Consider the following 17577-nt stretch of genomic DNA (forward strand, 5'->3'; position numbering starts at 1 on the left):
TCATTTTGATCTGTGCCTGGGAGAAATAAAAGCAGCAGTGCGTTTCAGCAGACGCACAGGTGGGAGGAAGCAGAGACCAGATCTGTGCCTCATTTCTCTCTCAAGCATTCATGTCCACGCTCATAACAGTGTGGAGAGAACAAACACACACACACACACACACACACACACACACACAGAAGACGCTGCACCATCCTACAGCGTGTGCATATGATTTACTGCACTGTGATTCCAAAGGCAAACACACAAAGACATGCACACACATTACCCCCTCCACTCTCTTTCAATACCATGCTTTTTGTTTGACCTTTAACCCGGCTCTCCACCAGCAGGCCTTTAAGGATCCTGTTCCACCTCCTTTTATTCTTACAAAATCTGGAGGGATGCTTAGACGGAAATTGATTCAGACCGTTGGCCGGTAGCTGTCAAACCCAACCAGACGCAGAATGAGGCCTCACACACTTGTTCACTGCACCGTCAGTCTGTAGTCCTACTCAGTCTCATTCAGTGAATCATTAAATCCCTTCAGTGAAAGAGAACCAGAACGCTCACTAAACAAGACAGAATGGGGTCTCCGCCCCTGGTTCACCGGGAGATTTAGATGGAATAATAAATCTGCGTGGCAGGATATATCAACGGTTGGTCAATTAAACAACAGAACAAAGACGTATTAATCATCTCACAGCAGCTCATACACTCATCTTACTTTATGCTGAGAGCAAAGTGTCTGCACCGAAGTGATGAGCAGCAGCGGCAAGCAGAGATTTCACGTCATTTCCATGTAGTCGCAAATGTGCCTCTACTGTTGCTGGGGAAAATTTTTAGTTGTCAGGAAAAAGAGCAGGTACATGTTCATAACACTGCCACTAGAGATTACACCCCTGATTGCAGCCAATGCTAGTGAGGAAGATAGACGAGAAACAAATGGAGAGTGGTGGGGAGGGGGCAGCAGAGAGTGTTTCTGTCTGTGTGTGTGTGTGTGTGTGTGTGTGTGTGTGTGTGTGTGTGTGTGTGTGTGTGTGTGTGTGTGTGTGTGTGTGTGTGTGTGTGTGTGTGTGTGTGTGTGTGTGTGTGTGTGTGTGTGTGCGTCACCAAGCTGCAGTTATTTCTGAGACGGGCTTCATACTTTTTCACAAAATTAGAGGGAGAAAAGAGAGTGAATGTGACAGCTTGTTGATGCATGAGCCTTTTGTCTCCGTAGCTGAAATATTCAGAAATCATACAAATGATTCATCTACTGATTCATCTGAAGTGACTCTTTGGCATAGAGCTCCTAAAAATACACAGGAACAGTGCTGGCATTCATTCTACGCAGATTGTGGGGACAAACAGTACTGTTGTTGATTTAGTGGGCTGTGATTTTGTCCTGATAAAGTTTTGTTCCCTGGTTGGCACCGTTGACATAACAATGATAGACATTTCAAATCACAGTAATTGGTTTGTAAAGGGAAATGTTTGTGCTAATAGCCTGTCCGTTGAAAATAACAACACAGTCTGCAGCTACGGAGGAAATAATTGGACTCCTCACTTCTCACTCAGCCGAGAGGCATGTAGCCTGGAAGGGAGCATGAAAATGTGAAGCTTTCTGAGAAATCTAACACATAAAAGCACCAGAATTCACAGTTTGCACAACACACGTAATCAATTTCAACAGGAATCATCTCAGCTGTATTTTCTATTTTTGTCCTGGTGACCAAAGAGATTCAGTGATGCTGCTCGTTTGACTTTTCTATCTGTTCAGATTTCAGTGATCAATTGGTAAACAAGCCCCCAGTAAAGGTAAAGAATGCACCTGTGTGTTCCTTTCATAAAGCTCCTCTGGATGCCTCCTCCCTCCTCGTCTCCTCGTCCCCTCTGAGACACACTGAAAGGATCCCCGAGTCCACAAACATATCGAACCGAGATCGATTTCCCTGGCATGGGCTGCAGGAAGAGAAACAAGGAAACAATGAGGCACAAACTAACTGAACAGGTCGCTCAATGTCACACACACACACACACACACGCGCACGCACACAGACACACACAACCACAGTGTTATGGAGCAATTTATAGCTTTATAGTTCATATATTTATACAGGAATAAAAACAAAGGCCAATTAAGAAATTCAGTTAAATGGCTTCCTGTTCTGCAGATGAAATGGAAAGCTGAAAAAGAAAAGAAGAGAACAAATCTAACAATAGACAACAATAGAGTTAAAAATGAAACCAGGACATAAAAAAGGAGGAAGAAACCCTGAAGAAACAGAGAGGCTAACTTACTGTGTACACAACTGATTGTATAGCAGATGTTGTGCTGTGTGTGTGCGTGTGCGTGTGTGTGTGTGTGTGTGTGTGTGTGTGTATTATACTTCAGCATACATAATGATGGTCTAATGGACTCTGGGAAGTGATGAAAGCAGAAATTTCTGCCACAGCTGTTTCTAAAAGGCAGCACAGGGTTTTGTTGATTGACAGTCCGGTCATTTGTGAGCGTCTAATAGACGAGTGTGTGTGGGCAGCGACCGGCAGACTGCAGGTGCAGGTGATGCATTATGGATTTGAAAGTATGGCTTCCAATCATTTTCAAGGTTAAGTAAATTTGAGCCAGACGAGCATTTATCCACTTATTTGTCCGTCTAATGTGAGTTGAGGTCTAACTTCCATCCGGTGGTTTCTGCCTCTACTCTTTGCTTCAGTGTGTTGCTGTCTGCACCTACACAAGCATCTGTCACATGTAAAAAGGTAAAACCTGCAGCAGTGCACAACTGTGACTTTGTTTTTGCAGGGAACCAACAGTGGCAGATGGCGGCCTTGGTGATGCATGGACCTGCCCAGCGCCACAGGCTTTGTAGTTTATAGCTGGCTCATGGGCCCTTTGGCAGCGCTGCACAAAACAGCTCGATCACGGCGTGTGGGCGGGGCAGGGGAGCGGGTCAGGAATGTTCAGCACAAGAGCGTGTCCATCATTTAATGGTAATGGACTGTCAATCAGCCTGAACTCAGCCATAGCTCATCTGCAACTAACCCCACGTCCCCCACACACACACACACATGCATTTTACACGACATTATGCATGCCAAGTCTGTGACCGTTTAGTATAAATCAGGGCGTGAATACTGAGTGAATGCTGCTTAATAGCACCCAGACGTGGTGTTGTTTTTTTTACAGATTAGAGAGCCAATAAGAGGTCTCAGGTGATGACAGATATACTGCAGGTGTCATCCTCAACGCTTTTATTTGGAGCTTGTAAAACCCAGACGAGTGAGGACCACACGTGAGCTAACAGGTCGTCTATGGAAGGTTGCATATTGGTGTGCTTAAACTCATCTTTAAAAAGCTTCCGCCATGCATAAAAATGGTCCGTAATGATATTTTATTATTATCCTCACCTTGAATTACAACCATTTTAGGTTTGCATTTACATAACAGCTTGCCTTGAAGTACGTGTGTGTGTGTGTGTGTGTGTGTGTGTGTGTGTGTGTGTGTGTGTGTGTGTGTGTGTGTGTGTGTGTGTGTTTGCATAATCCTGCCCAGAGCGCCAAGCACAACAACATGGCCCTGCTGGTTTTTGTGTTCATCCGTCATTCATGTTGCATTGTTTGCATTATCAGACGTTGCGTGTTGAGACTGCGGTACATGTATTTCATACACGCATGTCCATGTTTTGTCAAATTTGCAAAATCTAAAGTTGTCTGCCGGGTCTGCTGCTGGTTAGATTTCATATCCAGTGTCTTGCATCAGGATTCCTCTTCGCTATTTTGCTGCAGATTAAATGTTTTGTTTCCTACTCTCCACTGATTGACCCATAATCATCATCATGAAGTGCTTCATCTACATCCATTCACATGCTTGATTTCCCTTGTGGTCTAGTTGAAGGGGCGGGTGTTTATATCTGCTAAACTGGAGACACTTTAGGTGCCACTGGCATATGAGTGTAGCTGAGAGTATTTACATGAAGCAAATAATATGTTGTTGCACCGACTGAACTGAAGGTTTGATTGGAAGTTTGGGTGTCGAGTTATCAAAGGCCCAGTATGTTTACATGATGATTATGGGTCAATCACTTTGATTAGACTGCGATTAAGGCGAATGTAATGCGACTGAAACAGGCACTAGTAGGTTCTTAGCTTTAACATCAACTTGAGCTACAATCAGACTGACTCAAACATCCAGCAGAGGAGTTCAGGTAATATTGGAGGGAAAGAAACTAAGAGCTGGTGGAAATGTGGACGTGCTGCTTTAAAACGGAACTCGTGTTGTAGTTCTAACGAAGGGCCGCTCCATTTATTCTCCTTCGACTCGCCGCCCACACAAAAACATCAGCACCTGTCACAACTTCTCAGCTGTAAGCCTTTTGTAAAATAAAAAATTCTCACTCCTTACATCGAAGAAAATGCGGTGGGCGAGTCGTCGTCTAAACGTCTCCGTGCGAATACAGGAAACACGACCCCTTTTCCGATAAAGACGCCGTTGCGGCTGAGAGGCCAGCAGATGCACGAGACAGGTAGAGGATTGCAGGGACCCGAGGGAGCAGATGGCAGGGCCGGAGGAAAAAAGCAATATTTCACTGACAAGTCGCAACATGACGAACAAAGATTTTAATATCCTTGGAGTTCAGTTCAGTTCAGCCACGTCCTCCTCTGTGCCCCGCTGAACTTATATTTAGATTTAAGCAGCTTTGCTCTGTTGGGTCGCCTGTATTATGGGCTGTAGGAAGCGATAATAACAGCTGCAATATTACAAAATGAAGGTAATACAACACACACACACACACACACACACACACACACACACACACACACACACACACACACACACACACACACACACACGCTTCAGGCCAATTGTTTCTGTATTCCACATGAATTCTGAAAAATGTTCAATCAAAACTCCAATTTGGCTTTTTTTGTCTTTCGAAAAATGAAAATTCCAGTTTGTCAATTTCACACCTTCATGACGTAACGGAGTGAAATAATGGAAATCCGAGTGAACCTTGTTTTCCTCAAAACGAGACAAGTTTTCAAGCGAGTAACTGAAAAGCCTCGTCACCGACTGCGTCTGTCAGAAAATTATCTATAAAAGTTACATTATCTCGCTGCGGTGATCTCGCAGCTCCGACATCAAAGGATGCAGGATTATGCTCCACTGTTTTAAACACATCAAAGAGCACAAGAGCCTACGGTCCCATTCTAAAGACTGCTCTGTGTGTGTGTGTGTGTGTGTGTGTGTGTGTGTGTGTGTGTGTGTGTGTGTGTGTGTGTGTGTGTGTGTGTGTGTGTGTGTGTGTGTGTGTGTGTGTGTGTGTGTGTGTGTGTGTGTGTGTGTGTGTGTGACAGGTCTGAGCAGGTGTGTGTGGGATTATCCCTCAGTGGTCCTCTCAGCCTGAGGCTCGGTTCCTCTTTACAGCACTTATCTCTCTGAAAAACTGGGCAATCCTTCACCTTACAGAATTTCATGGATATGTTGTTCAGAGGAGGACGTGAACGTGGATGTGGACACGGGGGAGGACGAGGACGAGGACGAGGAAAAGAACAAGGACAGGAACATATCATGGACGTTCCTCAGACCCCAAAATGCACAATGAGACCTTGTACAGTATGTGTGAGTGTGAGTGTGAGTGTGAGTGTTGTTGATGTCATATCAGTTTATTCATGAGGGGAAAAAACAGCCAAACAAAGTAAAAGACAAATAAAGAAAGAAATATACAAATACTGATATCAACTTATTTATGTTTCTCTAATTTAAACAAACTTGTTTCTCAACCTTCGTCATCTGCTCAGCCTGGTTTCACATTTGACCCAGGTGTGTTATTATGAAACCACTGGACAAATAAAGATGCAGAAACACAAACAAACCTACACACACACACAAACACTCAACTCAGATACAGACACAGCAGCCATATGGTAGCTGCCTGCACTGCATAATTATGTAGAATAAGAAACAGTGTGTGTGAAGTCCTCTATGTGTGGCTCTGTGTGTGTGTGTGTGTGTGTGTGTGCACGCAGGCGGCCTCAGTTTCAACAACACTGTCGATAATCACCCAGCAAATGAGCCTGCTGTCACTGCTGTGGTCCCCTGACAGAGCTGCCCCAGCCGCAGAGCAACCTCTAACACACACACACACACACACACACACACACACACACACACACACACACACACACACACACACACACACAGTCTATAATGTTCCATTAATGCATGTGGATGTACATCACTCCATAGTGCCAAATTACACAGGCAGAATAAAGGATAGCGGATAATTGAGTGAGTGAGTGTGTGTGTGTGTGTGTGTGTGTGTGTGTGTGTGTGTGTGTGTGTGTGTGTGTGTGTGTGTGTGTGTGTGTGTGTGTGTGTGTGTGTGTGTGTGCGTGTGTGTGTGTGTCGCAACTTAAGCGAAAACCTTTTATCACCCGTAAAGCAAAAATGTCTGAGTTGCAAGCAAACAACACACAACTCAATGTATCTATATTACACAACACACTATGGGACACAGTGCAGTACATTACAGGCAAACATTATAGGAGACATTAATAAGCCCATGTACTTTCTCTACGTAGCTCTCAGCCATAATTAAACTGATTTACTATTTTCAACAATTACAGCCACATAAAACCTTTTAACTCATTAAGCACTTATTCCGGAGAACTGTCACAATGTGAATCTATCATCAAGTCTTCTTCGATAAGGATTACTGCAGGGTTGACTGAACCTGAAGACGGGAGTTTAAAACATCTGTCCTGGTAATGTTTCCCCCTGAAATCAGATTTAAGATCCGTCTCTGGGTGATTTGGGAGACTGGGACATAAATGATTTATGACTTGATGGTATTTCTATTCCTGGCCGCAGCCCGGTGTGTGTGTGTGTGTCCGGCAGGTACAGACACAGACATAACAGGATGGTAAAGACACAGACGATGATGACAAGAGGTGGACTCATGCCTTTTTAATCACAAATCCCATTTCCCATTACATCTTCCCTTGCTAAGCTCCGACAGATAGATAACAACCAATAAGAGCAACAAAACGAGATCTGTGAGCCTCAGACTTTGTGTAATTGTATGCGACGCCGCACCAACTGCAAGAGCACCGAAAAAGGAAATGAAAAGAGGAAGGGATGTGAAATCATGCCCTTAGCATGTCCATTTCCTGTTACAAGCCAAATATGGCCCATTTTGTTTAATATTTCCAGTCTCGGCGGAGGAGGAACAGAGGAGAGCGAGAGTGGGCTGATTCAAAGAGTCATCGGTGGCTGACAGCATAAAACCCCACCATCTGCTTCCTGTAAAAAGCCCAGTTCTAAATCTGTCCTGCGCTGTACATGTGCTAGTCCAGCAGCAGAGAGCAGAGACACTGAGTGGGCAACATGAGCATCGTCGAGCACATCCACATAAAACTACACCAACTGTTAAACCAACTGCCTCGTTCAAACACTGAGAAGCTACAGCTCCAAAAATGTAACCGTAACCTGTTATTGGATAAGACAGATCTGTGTGTGTGTGTGTGTGTGTGTGTGTGTGTGTGTGTGTGTGTGTGTGTGTGTGTGTGTGTGTGTGTGTGTGTGTGTGTGTGTGTGTGTGTGCCTGTGTGTGTGTGTACGCCCAAGCTTTACCAGCTGAGCCATTCTGTACAATGTTGATTTAATTATTGGTTAATCGTGGATCCGTGTGTGTAATTTAGCAAATGGTGGTAGAAGTCAGAGTATACTGGTGAGTACATGCTGAGTACTCTTGTATGCTATTATGAATGCTACTAATATTTGCCCTGGTGAGTGTGGAGTGCGAGTGTACTTCTCTCTGTGTGTGTGGCTGTATTCTTCACACAGTGATGATGAATATTATTGTTGTTTTAGGATAGATTTGGTCCAATATGATGATCATTCCAATATTTGCCTTCTTAAAATGAGCAGTGAGAAACTGAATCCAGCAGAAAGAAGCATTTTTAAGATGAATTTGTAGTTGCTGCACTGCCAAACGCACATCGAGTGTCTGTCACCCGACTCCGAATTGAGACTTATTTGTTTACGAAGTAACAGCAAATAACAATGGCAAAAGCAAGTGACAGTAAATTGACTGTACATTGGAAGTGGAAAGTTCCTTGTTGGCAACAAAATACAGAAAATCTGGCTGTTGGGGAGCTGATGATGATGATGATGATGATGATGATGATGATGATGATTATGATAATGATGATGATGAAAAGAAAGCTGACCTGCAATCAATTTCATAAATGCCATCTGCCATTTTTCTTGCTGAATAGTTTTTAATTTTCCAGTGAGAATATCATAATGAAAACTTGCAAACTTGATTCAATCACATTTTCTCCTCTGCAGTCTAATGGATGGAGAAGATCAAAGAAATGGACAACATGTGCTCAGTCTGAGCAGCTGAGCACTGCTGGATCGATGTTGAAACTGCAGGTCAGGAGGAAGGTTACACACCCGGGGCCATAGAGAGGAAGTGTTTACCTGATCTCACTGAGGGAAACCATGAAGCTTTCCTACTTAAGCTACTTAATTTGAAAGAAAAAAGTGCATCGAGTGTACAATGTTTATGCTGCTATGGCAACATGGCAGTATTGTGCTGGGAGGCTGAATTGTGAAGAATGTTCCGTACTAGTGATCGGCATTAGAATGATTGGACGGCAGTTAGGCAACATCACTTGAGGTTGTAACGTAGAAAACAAAGATATATGTACCGTCGTTGCACCTTCATCAGCTGGTGGTTGAGCTCAAGTGTCAAGGGAGGCGGAAGGTAGGCAGCCATCTTGATTTCTCAGAGGTGAGCATTTATTTACATCTCTCCATTTCAAGTGAACCTCGGGAAAGACTTTATTCTTTATTTCCAAATATACAGGGACTTAGCAGCACAGCCTTTCCTCATATAGTGCAATCAGTTCACTTCAGCCAGAACCATAAGGACTTAACGGTTACCCCACATTGTAACTGTAATACTAGGAAATACCGTATCATTCTTGAACTCCTAGCAACATCATCTGCATCATCAAATCCCTCTACAAAACAAAACTAATACTGATACACAACTTTAAAATGCATCAAACACACAAAAGAAAACATGTCGGCAGAAAAGAAAACCCCTCCACTTGGTTTGGCCCGGTGATGTTGGGCCATGACACCACCAAGACCATAAGAATCAGGAAATGCCAGGCAGGCTCCTCCCCCTAGCAGAGCCAGATGGTGAGTGTGAACAAAGAAGAGACAAACAACCTGCATCATAATCAAAGTCACTGAAACTAACTTATGGTTGTCTGTGTGTTTGCTTGAATGCTGTAATGCTAACAAACGCAAACCGAGCAAAAACATTCCAACACAGCAAACGTGAGGAAATGTTTTGGGACTCAATGAATGAATTTTGAAACCAATGCAGAGTCCAAAGGGTTCAGTGTTGTGTTGTGTTGTGTTGTTACTGCTTTTACAATCTCACTTTAGGCCTGAAAACCTACAGGAAATGAGTCTAATTTATTTTGGCTGCCAGTGGTGTTTGTGCGTGTGTGTCTCGTCTGTTACTCCAGGCAAAACAGAGGGTTAGGAGTGTGTGTCCAAACTGACTGGCTGCATGCTGCGCTGAGGGTTTGCCTGAATGTGTGTGTGGGCGCCTGTGTGTGTGTGTGTGTGTCAGCCTTTGCCTCAAAGTGAGCAGTGTAAAGGCCCTGTGGCACCGCAATCAGAGGTTTGATTTGGACAAACACAGGGATGACGAGAGCAACGCGGTCAGGAGAGGGCAAGCAAAGGGCGGATGGGGACGAGGCTGAATGGATCCACACACACACACATCCACACACTGGCAGAGGAACACACAGATCACATTAGGATACTACAGGCATCAGTGATTGGTGCAGTGACAAAAATAGTTTGAATTCATACTCAAGGAAGTAAAATAAAAGCCTCCCTCTCTTTCCCTCACACACACACACACATACACACACCTCTCAGTGTCCTTCCTTCCAGGCTTGCAGGAATAAGGGAAGCTTGACTGTCAACACACTAAGCCATGGAGCCAAACGCTTGGAGCGACATTTTGACTGAGTGGTCTGGCAGTGCCTCAGAACCCGCATCGATCCGTCTAAAACTCAGGCTGACACAGGATTGGACAAGGTAACGTCACACACCACTGCTACTGTGCCCGGGAAACACACCCACCTCCTTTAAAACACAATAGAAAGTCAAGTAAAGTTTTGTGGCAGGAAAAGCTCAGGTGCAGTTGTGAATGTTAATGACTGGCTGTGTTCCACTTAGCTGCAAAATCAGCATGTGAACTATAAGACTGACACTTAACGCAGCAGGGAGTCACTCTGTTATTAGTTCCTCATCTGATACTGAAAGTGATGCACAACTTCTCTTCACTACATTAAACAATTGTAACAACTTCATTGTCTAGATATTATCCTTACAGTCTACCTAGCTCTCTATGTATTAAAGGATAGCCTCAAACATGTTCTTTAACCACATGCACATTGTTATGTCATCAGATGCTGTCTCCAATAAAAATGTATCTTATACTTTCATTATTCACAGTCAAACATAATTCAAGGGAAACAAATCAGAAAATGAGTCTATGCATAAAAATGCATAAATAAAAGCAATAAATTCACTATAAACAAACCCAGAAGTTTCTCTATGGTTAACTATGCTGAAGTTTTGTGGGTAATTATGTATAGAAATATTGAATTTCTTGAAGAAATAAAGAAAGAAACTGGAGAGAGAGAGAGAGAGACAGAGAGAGAGGAATCAGATCAGTTGCAGCTGTGCTCATTAACATAATCACTTTTAGTACATACCCGCTAAAATGAAAACATGCAGCAGTACAAAACCTCTGTTATGACAGTCATTTCTGGTAGAATTAGTAAACAAATTAGGCAAGTTTATGTTGTGAGCAGCTTCTAAACTGTGTGGCGGCTCAAACCGCCAGAGTTCCAACCACCAAAGTTCTGCACCAAAAAAAAGTTGTTTACACAGATGCAATGGTTTTACAGTCGGAGGGTGTGAGTGTGTAACGTGCTGTCCGCCATCATTACAACATGCATGAGGGGGGCAATGTATTTGAAGCAACATATTGGAATCTTACTGATCTTTCTCCCAGTTGTAGTCAAGGAAGAGATATTAGCAATGGCTGCATTCCATTTAGTTGTGCCTGTGCAAGCTGGCCCACCTAAACCAAACAACCAGCTTTAATAGTGCCCTCTAACGGCCTCATAGATCTGAATGAACACCATTCTGACAGCATCAAAGACAAAGAACACACAAGCTTCACAAAGGCAGAGTTTATAGAAGAGCAACTGCTTTGTCATCATCTTGTAAAGGTGTAAATAAGTGGCAGTGTAAAGCAGCAGTTTGACAGAGAATATGGGCCAATCAGATTCAATGATGAGAGAGATGTGTTACTGTGTTTGTAGACTTTCTCATTTATTTATTTTATTGCAAAAGCAATCCAATTCAAAGCCAGGTCCTGTATGCAGCATTAACAGGAAACATAATGTGAAGTATCCATGACTGTGACTGCTCCTGACTTCACAGCAGCTGTGTGTTTACTGCTGCGTTGACCTTCTGTAATATCATTTACAGCCCATATATACACACACACATCCCACCGTGTGTATATATGAGCCAGTCAGCCAGTGACAACATGTCTGATGCTGATTGAGTGAGTCCTGAAATAATAAGTTTACAAATCTTCCCTAAGGGTTAAACACTCACAATGTCGTCATGCCAACGCATGGATGCAAATCCATTCTGACAAGAGATTTTTCTGAATACTCGCATACTTAATTTCATTGCAGAACGAAAGCTAATATAGGTTGGAGTCTGATCTAAAATGAGGTGAAGTTCTTTGTGTTTTCACGCACAGCTGTCTAGAATCATCTCAAAGGTTTCTGTGGAAAATGTTGTCTCTTTTCTTCCACCATGGATTCCACCTGAGAATCTATTTATTCACCTTCTTGTGGGCATTTAGACATTCCAATGCATCCAGCTTCAAAAAGGGAGGAAGGAATGGGGAAAAAAAGAGTAAAATCTATTTGGTAGCTTTCATTGATTTTATTCATATTAAATATTAATAACTCTAACAATTGTGATACAGAGGAAACAAAAAACTTTTTTTTTGACCACAAGTAAACCCAAAAGTTGGTGTCAAACATATAAATTTCCAGTTCTGAGAGCGTGGCGAGTGAAGAACATCAGTATGAAGAGACCCGAGGAGGGGGAACATGAAGATAAGCGCTCAGTTTGGTCTCACAGCAAGAGGCATCCCTTTGGAAAAAGTTTCATATATCCGACCCCAAATTCATCCTGAGCTGAAAAAGCAGCTTCATTGGATTATCATCATCTCTGCAGGAGGAGTTTGGGTCACACACGAGGCTAAATGTCCCAAAGTCACATCTTTCCGTCTTCTTATGCAGTGCAGAAGCGTCGTCTGTGCACAAAATCTGCTGTTAAGTGCAAAGACTCCACTTGATATCCGATTCAAACTTCAACATGGAGCTGTCAGAATAGTTTAGCTTCAAACTGTTTGATCGCCGCTCCGACTACATCTGACATTTGTTGGTGGAAAACAAACCTTTGTGTTCTGAAGTAGTTTAATCTCATGTATGCCCACAACGTGAGTTATATTGTTAATTTTTCCAAATTGAACACTTTGTTTACTTGAACAGTCCTCGTTCATCAGGGGCAGTTTTAATGATGTATGTACAATTAAACAATTCAACATCATTATTACAGTTTAAACACAAACATATTGTTCTGAAAAGGCTGAGATAGCATTGAGTTATCATAATGATGTCATTATTATTGTCATTTTCATCCTGATTAGGATCATCAACTTCATTTCATGCCAATATGCTTTTGAGAAACTAATTCTATAACAATAAATATAAATAAGGCAATAAAACAATAAATAACTTCACCACAAAGGAGTGCAGTCAGGAATGCACCACATGTTGCAAAGGATCATGGGAAATTGGGTGATGTTAATTAATGTCCGATTCAAAGTGTCATCTTCTCGTGTTCCACAAATGAAATTCAGTGTGAGTTCATTCGACCGCCACCTCAGAGGGTCAAAGGTCAAACGTGGCTTTTTCCTTTTTACAAAATCACAACAGAAAGCAAATGACGTCAATCGTTCTCCTTCTTTTTTTGAAACAATCCCAACGTTTTAATTATGATGAAGAAGAATATCTGGACATGTCAGATGGGAGTCTTACGCTCTATTGTTTTGTATATTTCGATCAAGAACGGCCAAAATATGGAGCTGAGGATGGGAGCCAGGCCGCTGCTGCTGCTGCTGGACTAAACCTGGGAGAGAGGACGGATGGAACTCACAGCACAGTAGCACTGCATTAGAATGTTTTAGATAAACTGCATGACAATTGAAGCTGTGGGCACATAGGCTAAAGCCAGGGAGGGAATGTGAGCCAAACAGGAAGAAAGAGAGACTCGGGATATGAGAGAGGAGGGGAGGAAGATAAGGGAGGGAAAAGAGGAGGAAATGGGGCAGTGGAGAGCTAGAGGACAGAGGGAGGGAGGGAGGGAGGGGAAATCGAAGGGAATAAGGAGACTATAGAGAGGGAAAAAGGAGGGAACGACCAAGGCAGTGAAACAACAGAAGAGGGAAGAAGGCGAAAGAGGCATTAAGAGAGGGAATCTAAAAACAGAAGTAAAAGAGTAGGAGGTAAAAAGCTGTGTTCCTACAAGCTTTACTTCACCTTCACCTCTGAGGTGTGTATACATACACACAAATACACATTTTCCCACACCTGCCCTACAGCCTCACTGCAGTTAAGAGACAGACAAGGTCAACAACTTTCCTCCAGTATCTCACATTTTCTGTAGACGCCAAAAGCTGTGAACTTGTGATCCGTGCTTAGCAGCAGGACAGGCTCCCAGCTCCCGTTTGACATTAATAACACTTGTTTACTCCGAGCCTGTGGGGGGAAAAAAGAAGGTTGTTCACAGTCTGATCAGTTCTACACAGCAAATGTATTTAACAGAGACGGACCAGAACCGCTCAGGAGGGGTTTTTTTGTAGTTTCTTTTTTTTTTTGTAGAAAACAGCAGTAAAAGTTATTTGCAGTCCAACTGGTGACAGGAAAACAAAGGTAGGTGTGAGAAACATGGATGGGACTCAGGTTACGTGGAAATCTCATTATTCGCTTTGTGTTACTACATACTATCTCATTATGTCGGTTTAAAAAGAGTAACCGACACATTTAAGTGTTTAAATCAAACAGAGATAAGACAGGAGGAGTGTGTGATCAGCTCAATCAGCTCAGATGCTTTTAGAAATGCGATACATTTTGTCAAACTTGTTCTCTTCGGCGCATTCGATCGCCAACTTTCCTGCGCAGAACCGGTTTACAATCAGTTCCAAGTTAAAAAATAAAACAAAGTTAAATACCTGATAGCCAATTATGTCACTTGCTTATTTTAAAATCCCCAAAACGGATACAGATAACCACATTTATAAAAGCACCGGTAGATGTTGCTGTTTGATACTCCGCCCTCCTAAACGTCTCCGTCGCTTGATTGTTGTTGGTCCGTATCGTTTACATCCCTGGGCGGAGTTAATCGGGATGGCTGGTTACTTTACTAACATTTCCTCATTGTTAACGTGAAGTTTGCAAAATGACACATTGAAACTTGTTGTTGTGGCAATCTGTACTAATCTAACATTACAGATAGAAATCAATCTCCCGGGTAACATTACAACAATGTGCATCTACAAAACAACAAGTGTTCCAGTGTCTTCTAATGCTCTTCTTCACGTGAGCACACTGGCCTTGGTGTAGCTGTCGGTGAGGTGATGGCAGGTTTGAGTCCCTAAACACTGAGGTGATCGTTGACACACACACATTATTAAGACAATAAAAGTTTTTTTTTACCCATTCCCACTTTTGTTGCAGTATAAAAATGCTCACCTGTGTTTTCCTAATTTAAAAAGCATGCAGTTAAAAGGAAAAAGGATCATTGGCTGTGGATTTTTCTCTTAAATAAGTTTTTCTGAACATGGACTAAGTGGGAATCACAGCATGGAGAGTCCACTCTAATGTCTAAGGGGTTTTGGCAACGTGGGAATATACAATTACAAGCGCAAATCATTGTCAGGCCCATACAGCAGTTCCTTAAGCAGCACATGGTTCTTACTGGTACAAAACATTGCAAAAGAAATCGATAAAAATAAAGAAATTAACACGCACGCACACACACACAAACACACACACACACACACACACACCCACACATCACTACATACCTCATCTCTCTCTGAAGTGGGGGAACCACAGGTGGTGATGGTATGTGTGTGTGTGTGTGTGTGTGTATACTGCGCCGTGTGTTCAAGTGAGCAAAGCTATTGATAATATAATTACGAGATGGAGTTAAGTGTGTGTGATGATTGAGTGGGAGGTCGACAGACAGTCAAACACAAGCAGCATGTAGAAGAAGCAGCATCAAGGTCACACACACACTTCATGGAGTCACTGATACGGCTGCTCGCGGCGTGGACGGAGGAGTGTGTGACTGTCTGTGTGCCCTCAGCTGTCTCTCTGCGTCAGGGCCTGCAGTTCGGCAGTGTGTAGCGAGTGTTGGAGGAAGACGTTTTTACGACTGTAACTGTGCAGGGACAGGGGGCCTCGTGGCGGTTGTCCTAAACGACCCGTAAACATGGAGGAGGAGGACGAGGAGGAGGAGGAAGAGGAGGAGGCAGGAGAGGGAGTGGGAGGTGGAGGGGAGGTTCGCTCAGATGATGAAAGGCTGGGGGAGGGGCTGGCTCTGCTCGCCAGGCTGTGGAGGCTGGAGGAGCTGGAACCTACTGCACGGGGGATATGACTCGGCGGGAGGTGCTGCTCCTCTCCTCCTCCTCCCCCTCCTCCTCCTCTTCTACCCCCGCCTAACAGATCACCTCCTTCTCCTCCTCCTGCTGCTGCTAGAGTTAAGGATTCAGAGGAGGAGGAAGCCTCCTCTGGCGGCCTCGGGGGAGGGGATGAAACAGGTGCTTGATCTCGTTCTGATCCCGGGCTGAGCTGGGCCAAGGCTGAGGCTCGGGCCGACTCTGCAGGCAGGACGAAGGATTGGTTGAAGGAGCCCGGAGTCGGAGGGGGGGCTCTGACTGAGGACTGTGCCAAGAGGCCGATCACCCCCTGAACGTGGCGCTCCTCCCTGGCAGTGTGTCGTTCCAAAGCAGGAGGACGGCCGTGCAGAGGGGGGAGGTGGTGAGGGGGGAGGTGCTGGCTAGTGAGGTCCCCGACGTGTGCTGCCCCCGCAACCCGCACCACCCTTCGCTCCCTTGGGGCCAGGATGTTGCTGCTGCTGCTGCTGCTGCTGCTGCCGAGCCCTGACCACCGGCCTGGAAGGTTGATCTGAGAGAGAGAGAGAGAGAGAGAGAGAGGAAGAGGGAACAAGAGGAGAGAAGAGAGTGACTTCACAATGTGTTTCTCTGTGGCTCTGTCAGAGTGTGTGCTGTGTACCTGCTGTATGTTGAGAGCAATTCAATGAATTTATCCGGGGGGCACAGCCACAGCCAGGCACAGTGGGGAGTGAGCAGAGACAAGTGTGTTTGTGTGTGTGTGTGTGTGAGAGAGAGAGAGAGAGAGACACATTGTATGTTCAGTGTAGATTGTTAATTGGGTGACATTTGGAGAACGATCTCTGTGGGCTTCTGCAGCTTGTTCTAATTGTTTCTAAACCAACCGGAACCCTGCTTACTAAAGAACAGACTCACAAATGCATTAAACTACAACACGCACACACAGACACGCACACACACGCACACACACACACACACACACACACACACACACTGAACTAGGACAAGCTAAGGTGCATGTACTGTATGTATGAGTTAGGCAAACAAGCTGCTCGCCGCATAGAAAGCAATAGGTCGTCTTCCTCCGTCGTCTTCCTCGCCCTCACTCTCACACTCGCACCCGGAATGGGAACGACGGAACATAAAGCATAGATGGCAGAAAAGGGAGCCACCTGTTCCCTTTCACACTCGGCTGCACCTCTTATGCAACATATCACTATCACCTTCTCCCTGCTCTCTCTCTCTCTCCCTCTCTCTCTCTCTCTCTCCTGCTTTCTCTTCCATTCTCTCTTACACACAAACACGGGACCAACATTCACTAATGTAACACAATCTCATCTGACACTGAACCTCGCGGGGGAGAAAGCCCAGGTGATTTCTGCAGACGCAATCGACTGTGTGCCTTCGCCTGCATGGGAGCATGTGTTTTCTGTGTGTGTGTGTGTGTGTGTGTGTGTGTGTGTTCGGGTAGTTGTGCAATTATGGCTTCCAGACTGCTGCGGTAAACTTGGCGGTATTAGAATACACAGGTGAGTGGAGGAGAGGAACAAGGGAGGCACTCATAAAAGAGAACAGAGGAATAGTGATCATACATTTGGCGCATCTGTGTGCTTCTAGACTAAAGCAGCTCTCGGACTTCTCTCTTTTAAAACAAGTGACCAACTGCTTAAATGTCTAAGAAACAGAAACAATAGGAGCCAGACTGTGAACACCTCAGCTGGGAGGACTAATGAGCAGGGATCAGCTCGTTGGGTCGATAATTAATGGAGTCTGGCCA

At 44.2% G+C, this 17577-nt stretch overlaps 1 protein-coding gene across 2 annotated transcripts in view; it reads right to left on the minus strand.

Annotated features, from left to right (window-relative positions):
* Nucleotides 1-12631: 12631 nt before the first annotated feature.
* Nucleotides 12632-17577, minus strand: part of ccser1 (coiled-coil serine-rich protein 1) — a 91389-nt gene continuing 86443 nt past the window's right edge. The window contains exons 11-12 of one of the 2 annotated variants that reach the window (XR_012963865.1): nt 15249-16353; nt 12632-13920 (exon numbers count right to left, since the gene is read on the minus strand). Coding sequence is in view for 1 of the 2 variants with exons in the window: in XM_076154032.1 (XP_076010147.1) it covers nt 15529-16353 (825 nt within the window). In the remaining variant the exon portion in view is untranslated. Of the gene's footprint in view, nt 16354-17577 lie in introns of both variants that reach the window. The other variant, XM_076154032.1, reaches the window with a different exon arrangement.

The sequence above is a fragment of the Genypterus blacodes genome, unplaced genomic scaffold (assembly GCF_046128005.1).
Source record: "Genypterus blacodes isolate CSIRO-AG114 ecotype Tasmania unplaced genomic scaffold, CSIRO-AGI_Gbla_v1 ptg000061l_1, whole genome shotgun sequence".
NCBI lineage: Eukaryota > Metazoa > Chordata > Actinopteri > Ophidiiformes > Ophidiidae > Genypterus > Genypterus blacodes.